Source organism: Armigeres subalbatus, chromosome 3, assembly GCF_024139115.2.
Source record: "Armigeres subalbatus isolate Guangzhou_Male chromosome 3, GZ_Asu_2, whole genome shotgun sequence".
NCBI lineage: Eukaryota > Metazoa > Arthropoda > Insecta > Diptera > Culicidae > Armigeres > Armigeres subalbatus.
Window position 1 is genome coordinate 380,279,106 of NC_085141.1, and position 17,708 is coordinate 380,296,813.

Consider the following 17,708-nt stretch of genomic DNA (forward strand, 5'->3'; position numbering starts at 1 on the left):
TCGCCAGCGAAAGATGTTCCGGACAGCGACGACAGCGACAATCTTTATCTGGTAACTAAAATATCTTTTAGTCCGGAGCCTTGACCTTGAGCCCAATACCTTTCTGAGGAAAGTTGATCTTCTGGTGTTCCAGAGTAAAGCACATTCTTTATCGACGACAATTTTTGTCCACTTTTTAACGTCGACCAGCGGTATGGAACGACAAAAGAGTTGATCTTCCTGTCCAGCAACCGCTAGCGCGCCTGCTTCGATGTTCCACCTGATGCAGCAGTGACCAGGGATCCAGGTGAATTTGATGGCTGAGAGTATTCCCTAGAAACGGGTGGCGATGGTTTTGACGATGTGGCATAAGCCAGCTTTTCGCTCCATGCTGCTGGTGGGAGACAGGATGCAGACCGGCCTCGTCGAGCTTGTGCTCTCTTGGTGTGCAAACGAGGATCCGATGCCGGAAAGGAATGACGCCGGCATCAAAACAGGCCGCTTCTGCGGGGGTGGACAGGAGGTATCCGGACTCCGGAGGAGTCGAAGACAGGCGATAGGACGTTGAAGAGATTTCTGTAGGCAGGACAGGTTAGCTCGAGGCCATAGAGTAGACGACTGTCAATTGTCGCTTGTTCCTCTGAGCCTGGAGGATCTGTTGTTGGTGCGATGTTACATTGCATTGGGCGCGTATCCACCTTCACCGCCCGCAAGTGAGGCATGAAGATGAGCTTCCGGTCGATGTTCACATCAAGAATTCGGACAAACTTCCAGTTGCATACGGCTTTAAGGCCAAGCTTTATTGATGGACCCACTAATTGGTGGCGGCCGCTACAAATGTGTCCATTGACAAAAGTTTTGACGTAGGACTACGTCTGTGTTTTCTATATTGGGGTACACTTTACGATTGCGAAAATCGGGGACCGTCACGAAAATATGATAGACTTTAAACTCTAATATCTCACCCGTTTCTCGATGGATTTTCAATGTTTTTGGACCATTCGATCAAGGATGAGTCAACGCTTCTTTGTATTTATATGAAAATACTATTTTTCAACTATTTATTATCGATAATTGATAAAATGTTTAGAAATAGGTAAACTAACCAATCACGTACATGCATCACTAGCACAGACATCAAAAATCAATCACTTGCGGGTTTGGATCTAATCCTCAGTTTGAACAAGATTTTACGCAGAGCGGACGCATCAAAGCGATCGCAGCGAAGTGGAGACAGCCTAACGGAGGTGCTAATAACATTTTCAAAGAAAATCCATCGCATTGGTGGTTTTGCTCGATGTGTTGCTGCAGATCATTCAACCTCAATGAACCAGCATTTCATATGAAGAAAGGGTTGACCATAAAAATAGCACTGTGGCGATACCGCACCGCCAGTGCCGATGCTGAAAATTTATTACAAATTGTGGTGTCAGTTATTTGGAAAGGAGCATTGGGAAAAGAAAATTGGTTCTTATCAGGACCAACATTTTATGAAAAGAAAAAGTTAATTGCGAAAATGAACTGTTTCGGTGGCATCGGTTTTGGCGTGGTAGCTTGGTTCCATCCATTAAAATTCACTACATAATTTCCCTCCTACGCGCTTCTAAATTCGTTATTTGCGATTGAGTTTTGCACTTTGAAGAAAGTTAATTTCGGATAGTCGGATCAACCTTCTTTTGTATAACATCCATGAACACGCCACCTCACGGGAAACTTTCTACAGCAATTACCCATCGGTGAACGTCGCTCGGACAGACAGATGCCAAGAGATAATGTTTGGTAATATGAAAAAACTTCGTCTTGAGTCAAATTCCTGCTGTTATTCCTCACAACAATACGCATTTTGGATAAACAACATCTCATAACCAAATTCAGAATCTTGCGAGAAAGTTTCATAGGATTCTTAGAATTTGTCATTCTCCGAATGGTCCGCTGTCTGCGAAATCCCGATCGAAATGGCTCGCGCGCGCCGAACAGCAGTTTTCTTATATCTAATGAAGTAATTCCATTATCACCGCCCCTTAATTAATCGTTATGAGTGCACATTATACACCATATATTACACCAATACAGATCACAAAGGGGCGGGGCTAACGGGCTTAATTTATTGAATACAAGAAAGCTGCTTTACGGCGCGCGCGAGCCATTTTGATCGGGATTCCACAGAGAGCGGTTCGACATTCGATGCAGCGGAGCGAACACAGCAGCACGAAGTGGGTGGCAGTGTGGCAATGCTAAAAATTTATTTCAAATTTTGGAGGCTTAGCGAAAAATCATCAAGTGGCGGTCGGACAGTTTCAACGCAAGGTGTCGACAAGCGATTGGATGCAGTTAGTTATTGGAAAGCCGCTTGGGAAAAGAAATTGGTTCTTCTCAGGACCAACATTTTAAGGAAATAAAGAGTTAATTGCGTTAATGGACTGTTTCGGTGGCATCGGGTTTGGCGTGGTAGCTTGGTTGCTGTTAGTGATCCCATCCATTCAAATTTACTGCATCATCTCCCCCCGACGCGCTATCAAATTTGCTATTTACGATTGATTTTTTTACTTTGAAGAAACATTATTTCGGATAGTCGGATCCACCTTCTTTTGTATACAATGTTGGCTTTTGTATAAAATTAATGAAGACGCCACCTCAGTGGAAACTATCTACAGCAACCATCCATCGGTGAACGTCGCTCGGACAGACAGATGTCAAGAGATAATGTTTTGCAATATGAAGAAACTTCGTCTTGAGTCAAATTTCTGTTGTTATTCCTCGCAACAATACGCATCTTAGATAACCAACATATCATAACCAAATTCAGAATCTTGCGAGAAAATGTCATAGGATTCTTAGAATTTGTCATTCTCCGAACGGTCCGTTGTCTGCTACGGAATCCCGATCAAAATGGCTCGCGCGCGCGCCGGAAAGCAGCTTGCTTATATCTAATGAAGTGATTCCATTAGTCCCGCCCCTTCAATAATCGTTATGAGTGCACATTATATTTACAACCATAGAGATCACAAAGGGGCGGGGCTAACGGGCTTAATTTATTGAATACAAGAAAGCTGCTTTCCGGCGCGCGCGGGCCATTTTGATCGGAATTCCACGGAATGAACGGAATGAGCGGTTCATAAAAAATTGATGCAGCGGAGCGGACACAGCAGCATGAAGGCGTGAATAGCAGTGGCAATGCTGAAAATTAATTCCAAATGGTGGAGGCTTAGCGAAAAATCATCGAGTGGCGGTCGGACAATTTCAACGCAAGGTGCTGACAAGCGTTGGGATGCAGTTAGTTATTGGAAAGACGCATTGGGAAAAGAAAATTGGTTCTTCTCAGGACCAGCATTTTATAGAAAGAAAGAGTTAATTGCGAAAATGGATCGTTTCGGCGGCGTTTAGCGGGTTTTGCGTGATAGCTTGGTTGTTGCTAGTGATTCCATCCGTTCAATTCAATTGCATCATCGCCCTCCGCCACGATATCAAATTTGCTAGTTGAGGCATTCCACGGGGGCATGTCAGTCGATCCTGAGCGACCATTTCGAAAATATTTGAAACTCTGCACAGTTTTTCAATTTCATCTAAATCGTCATTTTTCGATATCAAATCTTCATATTGAGTCACGACTAACTTTTCAAAAGGGTGTATGTGAAAATGGTTCAAAAATATTTAAAAAGCTGCACAGCAAAAACGGAATGTTCGATTGTTATGATTTTTTCAGCAAAGTTAGACAACTAAATGGTGATTCTTAAGAAAATGTGCACAGTAAAAAAAAAATTTTTTTGCCTTTAAAAATATCATTTTTGTCACAAAAACTCAAATATCTCAAAACCCTATCTTTTTTCGAACGTAATTTTTTTAGGGAAAACGGTCCATTATATTAGCTATCTACCATAAAAATTTGGTGATGGTAAACTAATAAACAAAAAAGTTATGACATTTCAAACATTTCACAATTTTCACATCTAGTAAAAAAAAATTTTTTTCTGTGTAAGTTATTTCGAGAATTGCAGTTTGATGCAGATTTTATTGTTAAGGGACGTGATTTAAACAAGTTGTTTTCATGATATTTTGATTTAATTATTCATAGCATCTATAAGAAACTTAGACACGATCCAGTGTTGTGATCAAAAGTATTGATAGTGTCATAATTTTCATTGCACGTGACTGGCGAAAAATTCTTTTAATAGTGTTGAAACCTGTTGATAATAACGTTGATAGAAACATATCAGAAATGTTATTTTTAAGACAAAAGCTGCAAAATCAAAGATTTATATACACGTGTACGTCTATAGTTTACCTGCAAAAAATATACCTCTTAGAGAATAGACTTTATGATCGGGAGGAAACGGGTATCTTCAACAACAAATGCATGATAGGTACATACCATGACAACGCTCACGAAAAAGCAAAAAAAATACTACTACTAAGGTTGTTAAAGATCTTATCTAGACCAACATTTGAAAAGGGCGTAACAGCCAAAATTTATTCCTTCTGATTCTTCGTCCACATATATGGCTTTATATGTAGACGAAGAACCAGAAGGAATAAATTTTGGCTGTTACGCCCTTTTCAAATGTTGGTCTAGTTATAGTAATTTTTTTCTTCAGTCAAGCAAAGACACCAAACTAGTCAGTAAAAACTTAAAAGTGATTTTGTTTATTGAAATATTACGAACAACATGAGTAGCCGCTTTCTCAACTGTTGTAGGCCGTTTGATGGAAAAAAGTGTTCAAAAGAGTTACGAAATCTCACCGAAAGCACCATAGATAAACTGAAAGCGACTGGTTATGCTCCAATGTCCACATTGAATACAAATTTACGCATTTGCACGTCCTGCCGTCTAAACGTTGACAAAAGAGCAATCTGTATATCATCGGTTGAGCAGAGCGCAGGAAGTTCGAAAACGACAGCAACTGAGGAATTGCCAGATGTATCGACAACAACTGAGGAATTACCAGAAGTATTAAGTGCTGAGAGCCTTGCCACCGTACCATCAGCGAAATCTGTTTCAACAAATCAATCGGAAGATGAGTGTATCCAAAAGGTCAACATCGAACGCTTTAACGAGGGCATAGCTGGGATAAAAGTGACTCCGATTAAATGGAGTAAGATGGACTACGTTTATTACCCGGAGAAAAATACCGTGAAATAAACGAAGCTGTACGAAGAAACCTCTTCAAATTAGGACCTGATGATGTGGAAAATACAGACTACGATGAGGTAATTATAAATATGAAGGAAAGGTTCTCGAATGCAGCCACGACAAGGAAAGAAAAATTATTGATTTTGTCGATGCTGCCAAGTTCGTGGTCTATTCAGGATGCCATTGATGAGTTCAAAACCAATAGAAATACAGTAAAAGAGGCAAAACAATTGAAGAATAACTGTCTTTCAACCAAAAATACTAGGTCTAGTACTGCATTAACAGATGAGACAAAAGAAATAGTAGTTCAATATTTTGAAGATGATGAAGTAAGTCGAGCTATGCCTGGTCAAAAAGATTATGTATCAGTAAAAAAGATGGAAAGCGTCAAGCAATCCAAAAACGATTAATGATGACGACTTTGAAAGAAGCGTACACACGCTTCAAGGAAATTCACGATAATATTAAAATAGGTTTTTCCTCATTTGCAAGCCTTCGGCCAAGGCAATGTAAGCTTCTTTCCAATTCAGGAACACATAATGTGTGTGTGCACAACCCATGAGAATATTAATCTTATTTTACATAGTTTGAAAAGAATCAATTTAACAAAGGATATTAAAATGTTAACTGGTAGTCTTTTGTGTGAAAATACAACATCAAATTGCTATCTACGATCTTGTTCGGATTGTCCAGATTCTTCATCATTGGAAAATACTTTATTCGCTGAGTTTGAAGAAAATATATTGATCAGTTATCATTTGAGCAATGGGTGACCACGGATAGGTGTGACATAGAAACTATTGTAAAACCTGTAGATGAGTTTGTGTCATATTTTTGCTTGAAATTAGAAAGTTTAATCCTCACGATTTCATTAAAACAGAACAATCCAGCTTTTTAAAAATACGAAAAATACATTACAAAATGGTGAATTTTTAGTCATTTGTGATTTTCTGAAAATTACAGCTTTGTATTGCAAGATGAAGTGCAGTCCCATCACTGGAACGTACAACAAGCTACAATTCATCCATTCGTTATTTATTTTAATGGAAGTACGCAAATTGAACACTTAAGTTTTATTATAATTTCCGAAGATTTAAGACACGATTCAGTATCCGTAAACTTGTTCATTGAAAAATGATTAACTTTTTACGCGTTGATAAGCATAAAGAAGTCAAAAGATATATTTCATGTCTGATGGAGCAGCGTCGCAGTACAAAAATCGTAAGAATTTTTCGAGCCTATGTCAATTTAAATCAATGTACGGAATTGATGCAGAATGGCATTTTTGCTACATCACATGGCAAAGGTCCTTGTGATGCTATTGGAGGAACAATAAAGCGCATGGCCACAAGAGCAAGTTTAGCCAAAGAACGTGAGCATCCAATTAAAACTGCGAAAGAACTTTTTGATTGGGCAAATCGTAGAAAAGAAAAAGATTTATCCAAATTATCATTTTGTTTTACTACTACTGAAGAGTACGAAATAAAGGCTTCAGAGCTCAGCGAGCAATTTAATAACGCGAAAACGATCCAAGGAACCCAAAAATTTCACTGTTTCATTCCATTGTCGGAAAATAAAATTAAAGCCAAACTATACTCAAACTGTGCTGATAATAATGCAAAAGTGTTCGATATTTTAAAAATTTGAATAAAATAAATAAAAAATAAGTATTAATAAACTGTTTTCATGATATCATAACCCATACCAAAATTCAAACCCAAAACTCTTAGAGTTTCTATAACAACATTGTGTAACTGCCACATTTAATTTAATACTTAGGATAATATTAATTCATTTTTATTTATTTATACATATAATATTTATACATATAATATACATAATATCGATGAATACATAAATATGGAATATCATACAAACAACTTGTTTAACTCACGCAAGGCCCTTAACAATAAAATCAGCATCAAACTGCGATTCTTGAAAAAAAAATACACGGAAATTTTTTTGTTTACTATATGTGAAAATTGTGAAATGTTTGAAATGTCATAACTTTTTGTTTATTAGTTTACCATCACCAAATTTTTATGGTAGATAGCTAATATAATGGACCGTTTTCCTAAAAAATTACGTTCGAAAAAAGATAGGGTTTTGAGATATTTGAGTTTTTGTGACAAAATGATATTTTTAAAGGCAAAAAATTTTTTTACTGTGCACATTTTCTTAAGAATCACCATTTAGTTGTCTAACTTTGCTGAAAAATCATAACAATCGAACATTCCGTTTTTGCTGTGCAGCTTTTTAAATATTTTTGAACCATTTTCACATACACCCTTTTGAAAAGTTAGTCGTGACTCAATATGAAGATTTGATATCGAAAAATGACGATTTAGATGAAATTGAAAAACTGTGCAAAGTTTCAACTCAATAGAAAATCATGAATTAAAAATTTTCTTAAATTTTGATGCTGTTGCTTGGAATCGCTCAGTTACGATTGAGTTTTGCACTTTGAAGAAAGTTCATATCGGATTGTCGGATCAACCTTCTGTTGTATAAAGACCTTTTTGGAGGACACCATCCTCAAAAATGTCCGAAATAAAGGAGAAATAAGCAGAATCAGAAGTGGCGTTAAACCAAACGCAAATATATTTATTTGCAACGTTTGGTTTTCGTCCGCGATGTAAGCGTACGTGGCAAAGTAAGGATTGTGATGTGAAAGCCAGTCGATAGGCTTCAGCGGCCGATGAGTCATGTTAATTCCACGGTTAGAGACTCAAAGTTCATTCAACTGGGAACAACTATTCGACTTCTTGATTTAGTTGGCCTCCGAGCTGTTTGCTCAATGTAAATAAAACGACACAAATCATTATGGCAAATACCATCAATTTCAAATAGCTACGTAGTCCTACGTCACCTTTGCGTACAACCCGATTGGGCTGCACCTTTGAGTTTTTGATGAAGGCAATCGTGTTGCATATAATGCCACATTCCTGGAGTTTGCGGATGACCAGTGGACGACCTATTGAAATCTTTAGCGATGTCTAGTAAAAACAGGTGCAGGCTTGCTATCTCCGTATGCGTTTTGTAGCCCCTTCGCCAGGTATGCAGCGTACGTGCTGTTGTCATATCCTGGGCGAAACGCATGCTGTTAATAACCGAACCATCCATCGGCTTTCAGTTTTTCTCTAAGGCGGTGGTTGACAATTCTCTCCGGAGGGAGCCGTTTCAACATAGGATAGCGATCCGGATGATTTCCCATTCCACTTTGCTAGTGCGTGGGCCAACTCACCTGCTGAAAATAGTTGGGTCAACAGGTAATTGGGAGGGGTCTGCGGCAATAAGGAAAATGCGTATGATTGGATCACGAGTAGCGATCATTCGTTGGAATTCGTCCCGGTCAGGGTTTGAATCCATAGGAGAATGAAAAAATCCTCACCTATCATGTCTGTGTACACTCTCAGTAGGTAGCATACAGTGAGAAGCATTTTTAGGAAGCTGTTATAATAATGGACTGATTCGGGGGGCTATACCCCATGAAAAAATCTTTTAAAAGCCCCAATTGCGGGGGCACCGGTTCTAATGATACATAATCCACCACCATTCTAATAACATAAAAAGAGCGAGAACAAAGCGTTTTATCAAACTCCCTAGGGCCGTCTATTCGAATTAGTTTTTTTTTTCAACTTGTATATACAAGTGTGACAGACTTGTTTTCATGGCTTGTTATGATTCGTAGAGGTTTTTGCCTCTCTTTTATCGTTGTTCGTTATTTATCTATCGAAAGCGATTTCTCCAAACCCACTGGACTTGCGGGATGGCTTTCTGGGCAGCAAGTACACAATTCACTGAAAAAAGAAAAGTTTCAGAAAACAGGTGCTTAGTAAAATTTTAGCCAAATCGAATCGCTACGAATCGAGATTTTAATCCTCAATCATGATAAAAATGTATGAAAATCATACTTGTCTTTATACTTCCTCCCGGCGGTTATATGTTTCACTTGTTACCCTATTATGAATAGTAATTCTTTCATATTTAGTCTTGCAAAAACTGATAATATCGCCAAATCTGTAGGTTAATCATATGCTCTCGTCCAGATTCTGGCGATACTTTGGAGTTACCACTTCTACGATCGAATTTTGGAGATGAACATTTCTATTTTTTAGACAACCACTCCAAAAAAATCTGGTTCGTGGTCTCGTCGCCAGAGCCTTTCGCATATTATCACTGTGCTACGTAAAATACATGAAAAATAATGGCCTAAAATGGACGAAATGGTCCCCCTATCTCCTCCAAGTCGACACAATGCCAAACGTAATTTATCCATTTTTCTTACTATTTTGCAGTATCGACAAAGTACCCAAAGTAACCTCGCCGGTGCTGGTGATACACGGTACCGAGGACGAGGTGATTGACTTCTCCCACGGAATGACAATCTACGAAAAGTGCCCCCGAGCGGTTGAGCCCCTGTGGGTGGAAGGGGCCGGACACAACGACGTAGAAATGTACAGCCAATATCTCGAGCGACTGAAGCAATTTGTCTCGGTGGAACTGGTCAACTGACAAAAGCTGAACAAAGGCGGTGGCAGGAGTGGTGACGATGGAGGAGGAGGAGGAGGAGGAAAAGGAAGCGGCCGGAAGACACGAAGTGCAGACAAGGACAAACGAAGCAAGGATGCGGCGGATGGCAGCAGCGGTGGTGATGGAGCAATTGACGATGTACCGGAGGAGGATGAGATTGAAGATGATCTCAATACAGGTGAGAAGATTTTTTTCGTTATTTGAAAGCAAAGTGTTTATTTATGCAATAATTAGTCCTTCATTTGTCTTATTTGTATAAAATCGAAATACTCATCACTTTGTATGAAGATATTGTTATAAAAGTTTGAAATTAGATTATTATATATTTTTTATTTGCTTTTAAAATGTTCTGATAAAGCTGCATCTGCAACACTTCCGCCTGCTAAAATACCTAACATCTCTGATAAATTTCTTCTTTGTTTTTTTTTTTCAGACGACGAGATACTGAACGCATCCATAACCATCAGCTCGAATTCGAATGTGTCGACAACGGAGAAGCTTCTCTAGCATCAGGGGTCGGACGCAGGTAGCGTCGATCACTTAGTTACCAGCGTCACGATGGCCACCGCCAATACAGCTGTTCCCGCTGCCAGCACATCCATGCTGCCTCACGATAGCAATAGCCACAACAACAGTCTTAACAATAGTAAACGAAGCAACAGCTCCGCTCGCAGCAGCGGAAACACAAAGGCCACAGTTCACATCAACGGAATCGCGGTCGATCACTTCCAACAGAACTCGGACGTCGACGAGGACCGGTCCTCGTTGGCGGCCTGTAAAAATAACGACATCCAAGGATTTATCTCATATTCCAGCGATAGCAGCATGATTGAACTGAACCTAAAGTTCAAAAAGTGTGCTTGCAATGAAAACATAATTAATATTTCCAAAGAAAATCTCCAACAGCAGCAGAAACAGACAAAACAACGAAACTCGGAATCATCGTTGGCCATCACTTCCAGCCTTCCTTCTGCAGATGGGCCACTGTTTGCATCAGCGACAAGAAACGAGGGAGCTTCCGTAGTTGCCGTCACAGCCTCCACACCGTTCAGCAAAGAAGGTAAAAGTAAGAAATTACTACAGTTAAACAAAGACAATTTGAATAGTTTAGTAAATAAACTGAATGATACGAATAGCTCATCCTCATCTTGTACAAAGTGTAGATTATCGTTAGATATAAACAATATTTTAAATCAAATCGTAAGTGATGGGAAACTTAAATATACAGACCAGGATGAAGTAAAAGAAGAGAGCCCGCAGGTGGTCGTTTCCAATGGCACCGATCACCCCACGGCAGAACAGTGCAATCGAAATTTAACGGTAGTAAATAAGCTCGGTAGCCCTTCCAAAGCAGCCAGTTGGTCCCCTTTGCTTCCTTCTCCTTGTTCCCATTCCCCATCCCCAAGCGTTTGTACGGACGATCCGAGTCGACTTCAGCGACGTCACAGCGAAAACGTGGAACGACGTTCCATTGGTATTCAGCACGGGCTGAAATCGGGCTTCCGCAAGAAACATCCGCTCCGGAAGGGCAAAACTCAAGTAGAGGAAATCATCGTCATATCCGACGAGTTTCGAAGACAATCAATTTCTGATCAGAAGATCCGAATTCAAAGGGCAAAGAAATTCTCTCAATCGATGGAAAGTATCGATAAGCAAGTGGATGAAAAGTCTGGGAAAATAGGTGGAGGGGTGTTTGAATGTCTCCACCTGGAAGACGACACGTTGACGGTGGTTGTCGACTCGAATGGGCATAAGAAGTCCAAATCTAAATCCGTTGACGACATTTCGCTTAGCTCCAATCACAACGAGGATGAATTTCCCCCTGTTGGGCCGCTCTCTAACGCTGCTAACAGTGTGGAGCTGGTTTTTATCTCTGACGAATTTGTCCAGCGTAAAACCCGAACCAGCTCCGACGTTATAATCGTTGATGGGAACAAGAAAAGTCTTAAGCGGAGAAAATCCACTTCTAAGAACCTGATCATCATAAGCGATGACTACAAGGAGAAATCGTCCACCGCGCAGAGCGACGTGAAAATTGTCAAGAGCAGTTCACTGAAATCGAAAGATTCCCGCCGCAAAACGACTGTTTCCAATTCCAACAGCTTTCTGACTTACGAGGAACCATTTTCGCCGGAAACGTTGGAGAGCAAAGACATAGGGACAATGTTTGCCGAGGCGAGTGCCGCTACCACTGCGACAGATGCTACCCTGAATGCATCCAAGTAGGATGGACTCAAATTGCACAAAAATAGTCACAAGTTTCAATTGTTGCACAATATTGACTTCCGGGTAATTGGCACATTTATTTCAAAGCAATTCAATTCTCATAATCATGCACAAAATGTGAAGCTGGATTTTTATATCCACTCAATTGACAAACATGCAAATCATGCTTCAGCTTAATTTGACTAATTTGTATAACGGGTTGTTATTTATATGTTTATCTTTTAACTATGTAGTTGTTTTATTACATACTCTTTATACGGTTTTAATTGATATTTTTATAGTAATGTTTTTTTCTCGAAAAAATCTTTTTCTGCGATATGAATGGAAAACACTGTCTCTTATATGCTGCGATGTTTCTAGTTTAATCGAAGCTGAAATTAAATATTTTAGCATTTTTCGGAATACAAAAGATGGCCACTTACTAACAATATCTATTCCACACCTCTTGTATTCGCATATCCAATTAACCTTGTGATCAAAGAAGTTACTTGCCAACATGGTGTTGGTGAGTTCGATTGTATTACATCCCTCAACCGTGGCATTTCCTTCTTGCAGTTTAGTGTTCATAATAGGGCTGTGCACAATAGAGGTTTATCGATATCGACGATATTCATTTGGTGATATATCGGTATCGGCGATATATCGGGTTTGAAAATATCGGATATCGGATCGATATCCGATAAAATAAAAAAAATACAGTTTTTGCCCGAGTTTGTCTACTATCGATTTTCTAATCGAGTTTCTAACTCTAATTTGTCACTCCAAAACCATTTGAAAATTTTAGTCGCTCTTATTCAAAGGCCGCAAACGACAATAATTTTCATGAAATAACTTTCACCGCCTGTGGTTTATTATTTGTATTAATGGGTACTGATGCGCCCAATTTCTCAACACCAGACACAATGGACATTTAAAAAATTTGATTGGTTTGCTACATATGTTTTAAAGGATGTAGTCAGTGAGCCAGTGTATGTAGTTGATTTAATTGGGCATCGTCATTACATCGATTACAAAAAATTATCGATATCGGCGATATCTGAGTTCAATGATATCGGATATCGTATCGATAAATTTCATCCGATAATATCGATATTATCGATTTTATCGATATTTGCACAGCCCTAGTTCATAAGGCACTTCCAATGCTATTAATTACAAGGTGTCTGTGCCAAAAACTACCACTCATGCATTCATAATACACTTCGTAAGTGGCTGCACTTCTGGCGCACTGGATCTACGTTGTTTAAATATTCTCAGTAGTAAAACAGAGAAATACTGCTAATATGTTAATTCAAAATGGAAGCGCGTTATTCAGAATAAACAATAGATCCATTGATAAATAATTTTCATTCAAAATAGTTTTTTTTAAATAAAGGATGTACTGTCAAAATAAATAAAAAGTTCTAATTCGTATTAGAAAATCAATGTTTGGAAAAGTCAAAATCCAATTAGTAAAAGGATTGGCTATGAATAAGTTGTCCAGTTTAGCAAATAAATCAAAGAACTTTATCCAAACAGCGATACTGGCTGAAGAAAACCAAGGCAGTGACTGATTTAGCTATTTACATAAAAATACTAAAAAAAACCTTTTAATCCACCAACACATATATTAGCAATTAATGGATTTCTTTTTGATAAAAAAAATCTCGATAAGCACACAACAAAAACTGAATAGAAGTTAACATATAATACACACATCAGCACCTAAAAACAAAACTAACCTGAAACTGATCAGAATACAGCATGTTCCTGCACGATCTTCCTCCAATAAATTGACTTTCCAACAATTAGCACACTACCCATACTCTTTCTGAACATCATTAGCTTTTGAAACGAGTTCCTCTAAATCTGACACCAATATTGTTTTTTCCACCTCTATTGCAGATCTGATCTGAATTCACCTTATTGCCGTCCCATGTAGCACAAACAACTAAAAGTAAAACTATAATAACAAGCATATAGCTGTTGTAATTAGGCAGATTGACGACATTCATTTGCCAGTAGTCACATATTGATAACAAGAGAATATTTATACAATATTCCTACTTCTCCTAACCCGGATGCTTCCTACTAAAATAATTACAAAATACTACTTTGAGATCGCATTTTACCAAACGTGGAAGAGGAAACCACACTAGAACCCCTTATTCACGACCGTAGTATATTAGAAATTACGTGACCGCTTCCCTTTGAGTGAATGATTTTGCATTCCTTTCCAACAACTAAAGTTCGTGATCGTTGTGTTTTTCTATGTTGCGTGTGCATATTTCCGTTTTTTGAGAAAAATATACTGCATTTATCTGTCGTATGCACATTAGAGAAGAATGTGTTACTATACCCTAGTTCCTGTGCAATCCCATCGTGTGAATACTGACTGCTGTCTCTCCAAACTTCCTTTCGCGAAAAGTCTTCTATTTATTTTAAAATATATAAAAGTGGAAAGTTTAGGTTAAACCATAGCGTTGCTGTTTCCCATTGCAAGCAGTTATACAAGATCGAACACTCTACTGTAGATGAGAGAATAATCTTAACGAACGCACTCGTACAACCAAGGACTGCATAAAGATGTAATGTAATCAAACTTAATAAGTGACTGTACTGTAAAAGTAGAACACAGATGGAAGCATCTTTTTTGTCATGATTTTGGATTTTCGAATCTATTATACATAACCGAGATAGACGAATCTAGGTTTAGCGACTGAGAGGTGGACAAACAAGTAACAGTGGATGCTGTCTTTGCGTCCGATAGGAAAATTTTATGAAAAGTATGTAACACGTCTACTATAGTAAAAACATAACAAGCAAGCAAGCAAAAATTAACTCCCTAAGGTGTTAAGTTTATAACTAGCCGTGAAAAGACTTCATCCAATTACTCTGTGGCACCTGATGAACTGGGAAACCTAAAATGTTCATTTTTGTCATTAGAGCGATACTGTCCCAATTGTGAATCCCAAACATTATGAAAATGCAAAGGAACGAATGATGGAAATGCCGTGTCTCATTATGTTTCTCTAGTTTTTGTGGCGTTCGAATATTATTGATTTTAGTAATATTAGTCCGTAAAATGTGGTGTAAAAATTATGTCAAAAGTAAACCTTATATTAGCGAATCATCATAATTGTCAACATGGAAACAGCAAAGAAGATTGTTTTTTAAGTTTATTTCCCCATTTATTAGTCCAAGTGAATAATCCCGAAACCAGATTATTATTACGATTATTTACATGGTAAAGAAATAGTATATATTAGTTGTCAGTTGTCATAAAATTATACAAAGTAAAGTGGAAGAAATAATTATAAAAAAAGGAAATTATATGAACCCAACTGTTGAGTAAAACCCAAATAAAACGTTTCAAGCTGACATTTTATCACAGCCATGTCTGTCACCTCAATTATACTAACACATCTGTATTTTTTCTGTCTTTGCATGTTGATGTCGAATGACGCGCTGCATTTGAGCCGTTTGTGATTGTATCACATAGATTCTATTATCATATTGAAGGTAAGTGATTTTAAGTTCATAATTTGTATAAAATTTACATATTCGTGTAATTGGTTCAACAGTTTGAATCCCACCGAAAAATAGTGGATAAGATAGATACCTTTTCGAGGTAACACTGTCAAGGAACCTCTTTCTTGATGATATCAGCACGTTTCAGCTAAAACCGTTGAGTTGGAGATACCGCAGCTACTGCAGCAATGCTCTGTCGGTTCAGTTTCTGATATTCTTCTTAATTTAAAATCTCCTTTTCTCGGTCTATAGCAATAGAACTTTCTCGTTCGACCAAACACCTGTGTTTTTTTTTCCTAAAACTTTCTTTGGTTTTGAAAACATTGCGCAAAAAAACTGTTTTAATGAAATAGTTATTTTCTCATCTGTTACACAAAATATTGTACAAATTATTGTTTGAGCACAGTATCAATGACAGTAACAATTGACGGTTTACTTGTCATAAGACGAGTTAGTACTCAAGCACACGAATTCATTTCATTTATTTAGTTTACATCTAAACAGATAACACTGAATCAACAATTTGACGCCACAATACACGGTTCGAGGACCTATCCCTCCATCTTCGAATGCGCCCCACGCTCGCCAAATCGTTTTGCACCTGGTCTGCCCACCTCGCTCGCTGCGCTCCAGGCCGTCTCGTACCTGCCAGATCGGAAGCGAACACCATCTTTGCAAGGTTGCTGTCCGGCATTCTTGCAACATGCCCTGCCCATCGTACCCTTCCAGCTTTAGCTACCTTCTGGATACTGGGTTCGCAGTAGAGCTGGGCGAGCTCGTGGTTAATTCTTCGCCGCCACACACCGTCTTCTTGCACACCGCCAAAGATGGTCCTAAGCACCCGTCTATCGAATACTCCGAGTGCTTGCAAGTCCTCCTCGAGCATTGTCCATGTTTCATGTCCGTAGAGGACAACCGGTCTTATTAGCGTCATGACACATTTGGTGCGGTGGCGAATCTTTTTTGACCGCAGTTTCTTCTGGAGCCCGTAGTAGGCCCGACTTCCACAGATGATGCGCCTTTGAATTTCATGACTAACATTGTTATCAGCCGTTAGCAAGGATCCGAGGTAGACGAATTCCTCGACCACCGCGAAGGTATCCCCGTCTATCGTAACACTGCTTCCCAGGTGGGCCCTGTCGCGCTCGGTTCCGCCCACAAGCATGTACTTTGTCTTTGACGCATTCACCACCAGTCCAACTTTTGTTGCTTCACGTTTAAGGCGGGTACAGTTTTGCCACCTTTGCAAATGTATGGCCGACAATGTTCATGTCGAAAATACCCCGACTGTTACACTCGGCTCTTCGCATAACACCTTCTAGCGCAATGTTGAACAACAGGCACGAAAGTACATCACCTTTTCTTAATCCCCGGCGCGATTCGAACGAACTGAAGTGTTCGCCCGAAATCTTCACACAGTTTTGCACACCATCCACCGTTGCTTTGATCAGTTTGGTAAGCTTCCCAGGGAAACTGTTCTCGTCCATAATTTTCCATAATTCTACGCGGTCTATACTGTCGTATGCCGCATGGAAATCAATGAACAGATGGTGCGCTGGGATCTGGTATTCACGGCATTTTTGAAGGATTTGCCGTACAGTCCGTTGTCGAGCGGCCGTCAACGAAGCCGGCTTGATAACTTCCCACGAACTCGTTCACTAATGGTGACAGACGACGGAAGATTCACATATTTTTCCCATATCTTCTATCTCTTTTTCGGTGCTTGGCCACCAGAAAAAGTTTAGAGCCAACGATTTCATTTTTACAATTCTAAGATGATTTGAATGTAGTTAACTTCCCACGGAACGGATGAAGTGTAAATTCTCCGAATGGACCGTTTTGACCCTTCTTTCTGTTTCTTTGGACAAAGTGTGACGACCCATACAGAAATTTCAGACGCTTCATACAAAAATTGTGACATAGGGGGGAGGGAGAGTTGACAATACCAAATTTTTGCGTTACGTTATTATTAATGGATCTTCCCTTACGGCAATATGACCTTTCTCTTTGCCAATCTTGCATACATAACTTCGATACTGACAACTTCTAAAATCATGGTTATTCTTCTCGCACGTAAAACATTTCGCCGAATTAGCTTTCTTCGTCGGCTTCGAACCATTACTTGCCTTCTTCTCGTTAATCTTATTAACCCCAGCAATATTCGGTTTTTCAAGTGGTTTCCCTTTTTTACCGCAATCTTGAGCAAACTCTCCAATGAAACATGGTCCCACTTCACATGTAGAAGAAAATAGCAAAAGAATAACAAATTCTTCCATTCAGTGTTCAACTTCCAAGCCAAACAGTCATTAGCTTACTGGAAGACACGGGCTTT

General features: G+C 39.1%; 2 protein-coding genes across 2 annotated transcripts in view; both read left to right on the plus strand.

The window, feature by feature from the left end:
• The window catches only part of LOC134226623 (alpha/beta hydrolase domain-containing protein 17B-like), a 51,388-nt gene extending 41,714 nt beyond the window's left edge, over window positions 1-9,674 (plus strand). Inside the window, exon 3 of the mRNA XM_062707510.1 lies at window positions 9,406-9,674. Within this exon, the coding sequence (XP_062563494.1) occupies window positions 9,406-9,622 (217 nt within the window). The 3' untranslated portion in view covers window positions 9,623-9,674. The remainder of the gene's footprint in view (window positions 1-9,405) is intronic.
• A 2-nt stretch (window positions 9,675-9,676) lies between these two features.
• Window positions 9,677-15,213, plus strand: LOC134226621 (uncharacterized). The gene is made up of 2 exons (XM_062707509.1): window positions 9,677-9,818; window positions 10,074-15,213. The coding sequence occupies exon 2, from the start codon at window positions 10,199-10,201 to the stop codon at window positions 11,864-11,866; it is 1,668 nt and encodes a 555-aa protein (XP_062563493.1). The 5' UTR covers window positions 9,677-9,818; window positions 10,074-10,198; the 3' UTR covers window positions 11,867-15,213.
• The last annotated feature ends 2,495 nt before the right edge of the window (window positions 15,214-17,708 follow it).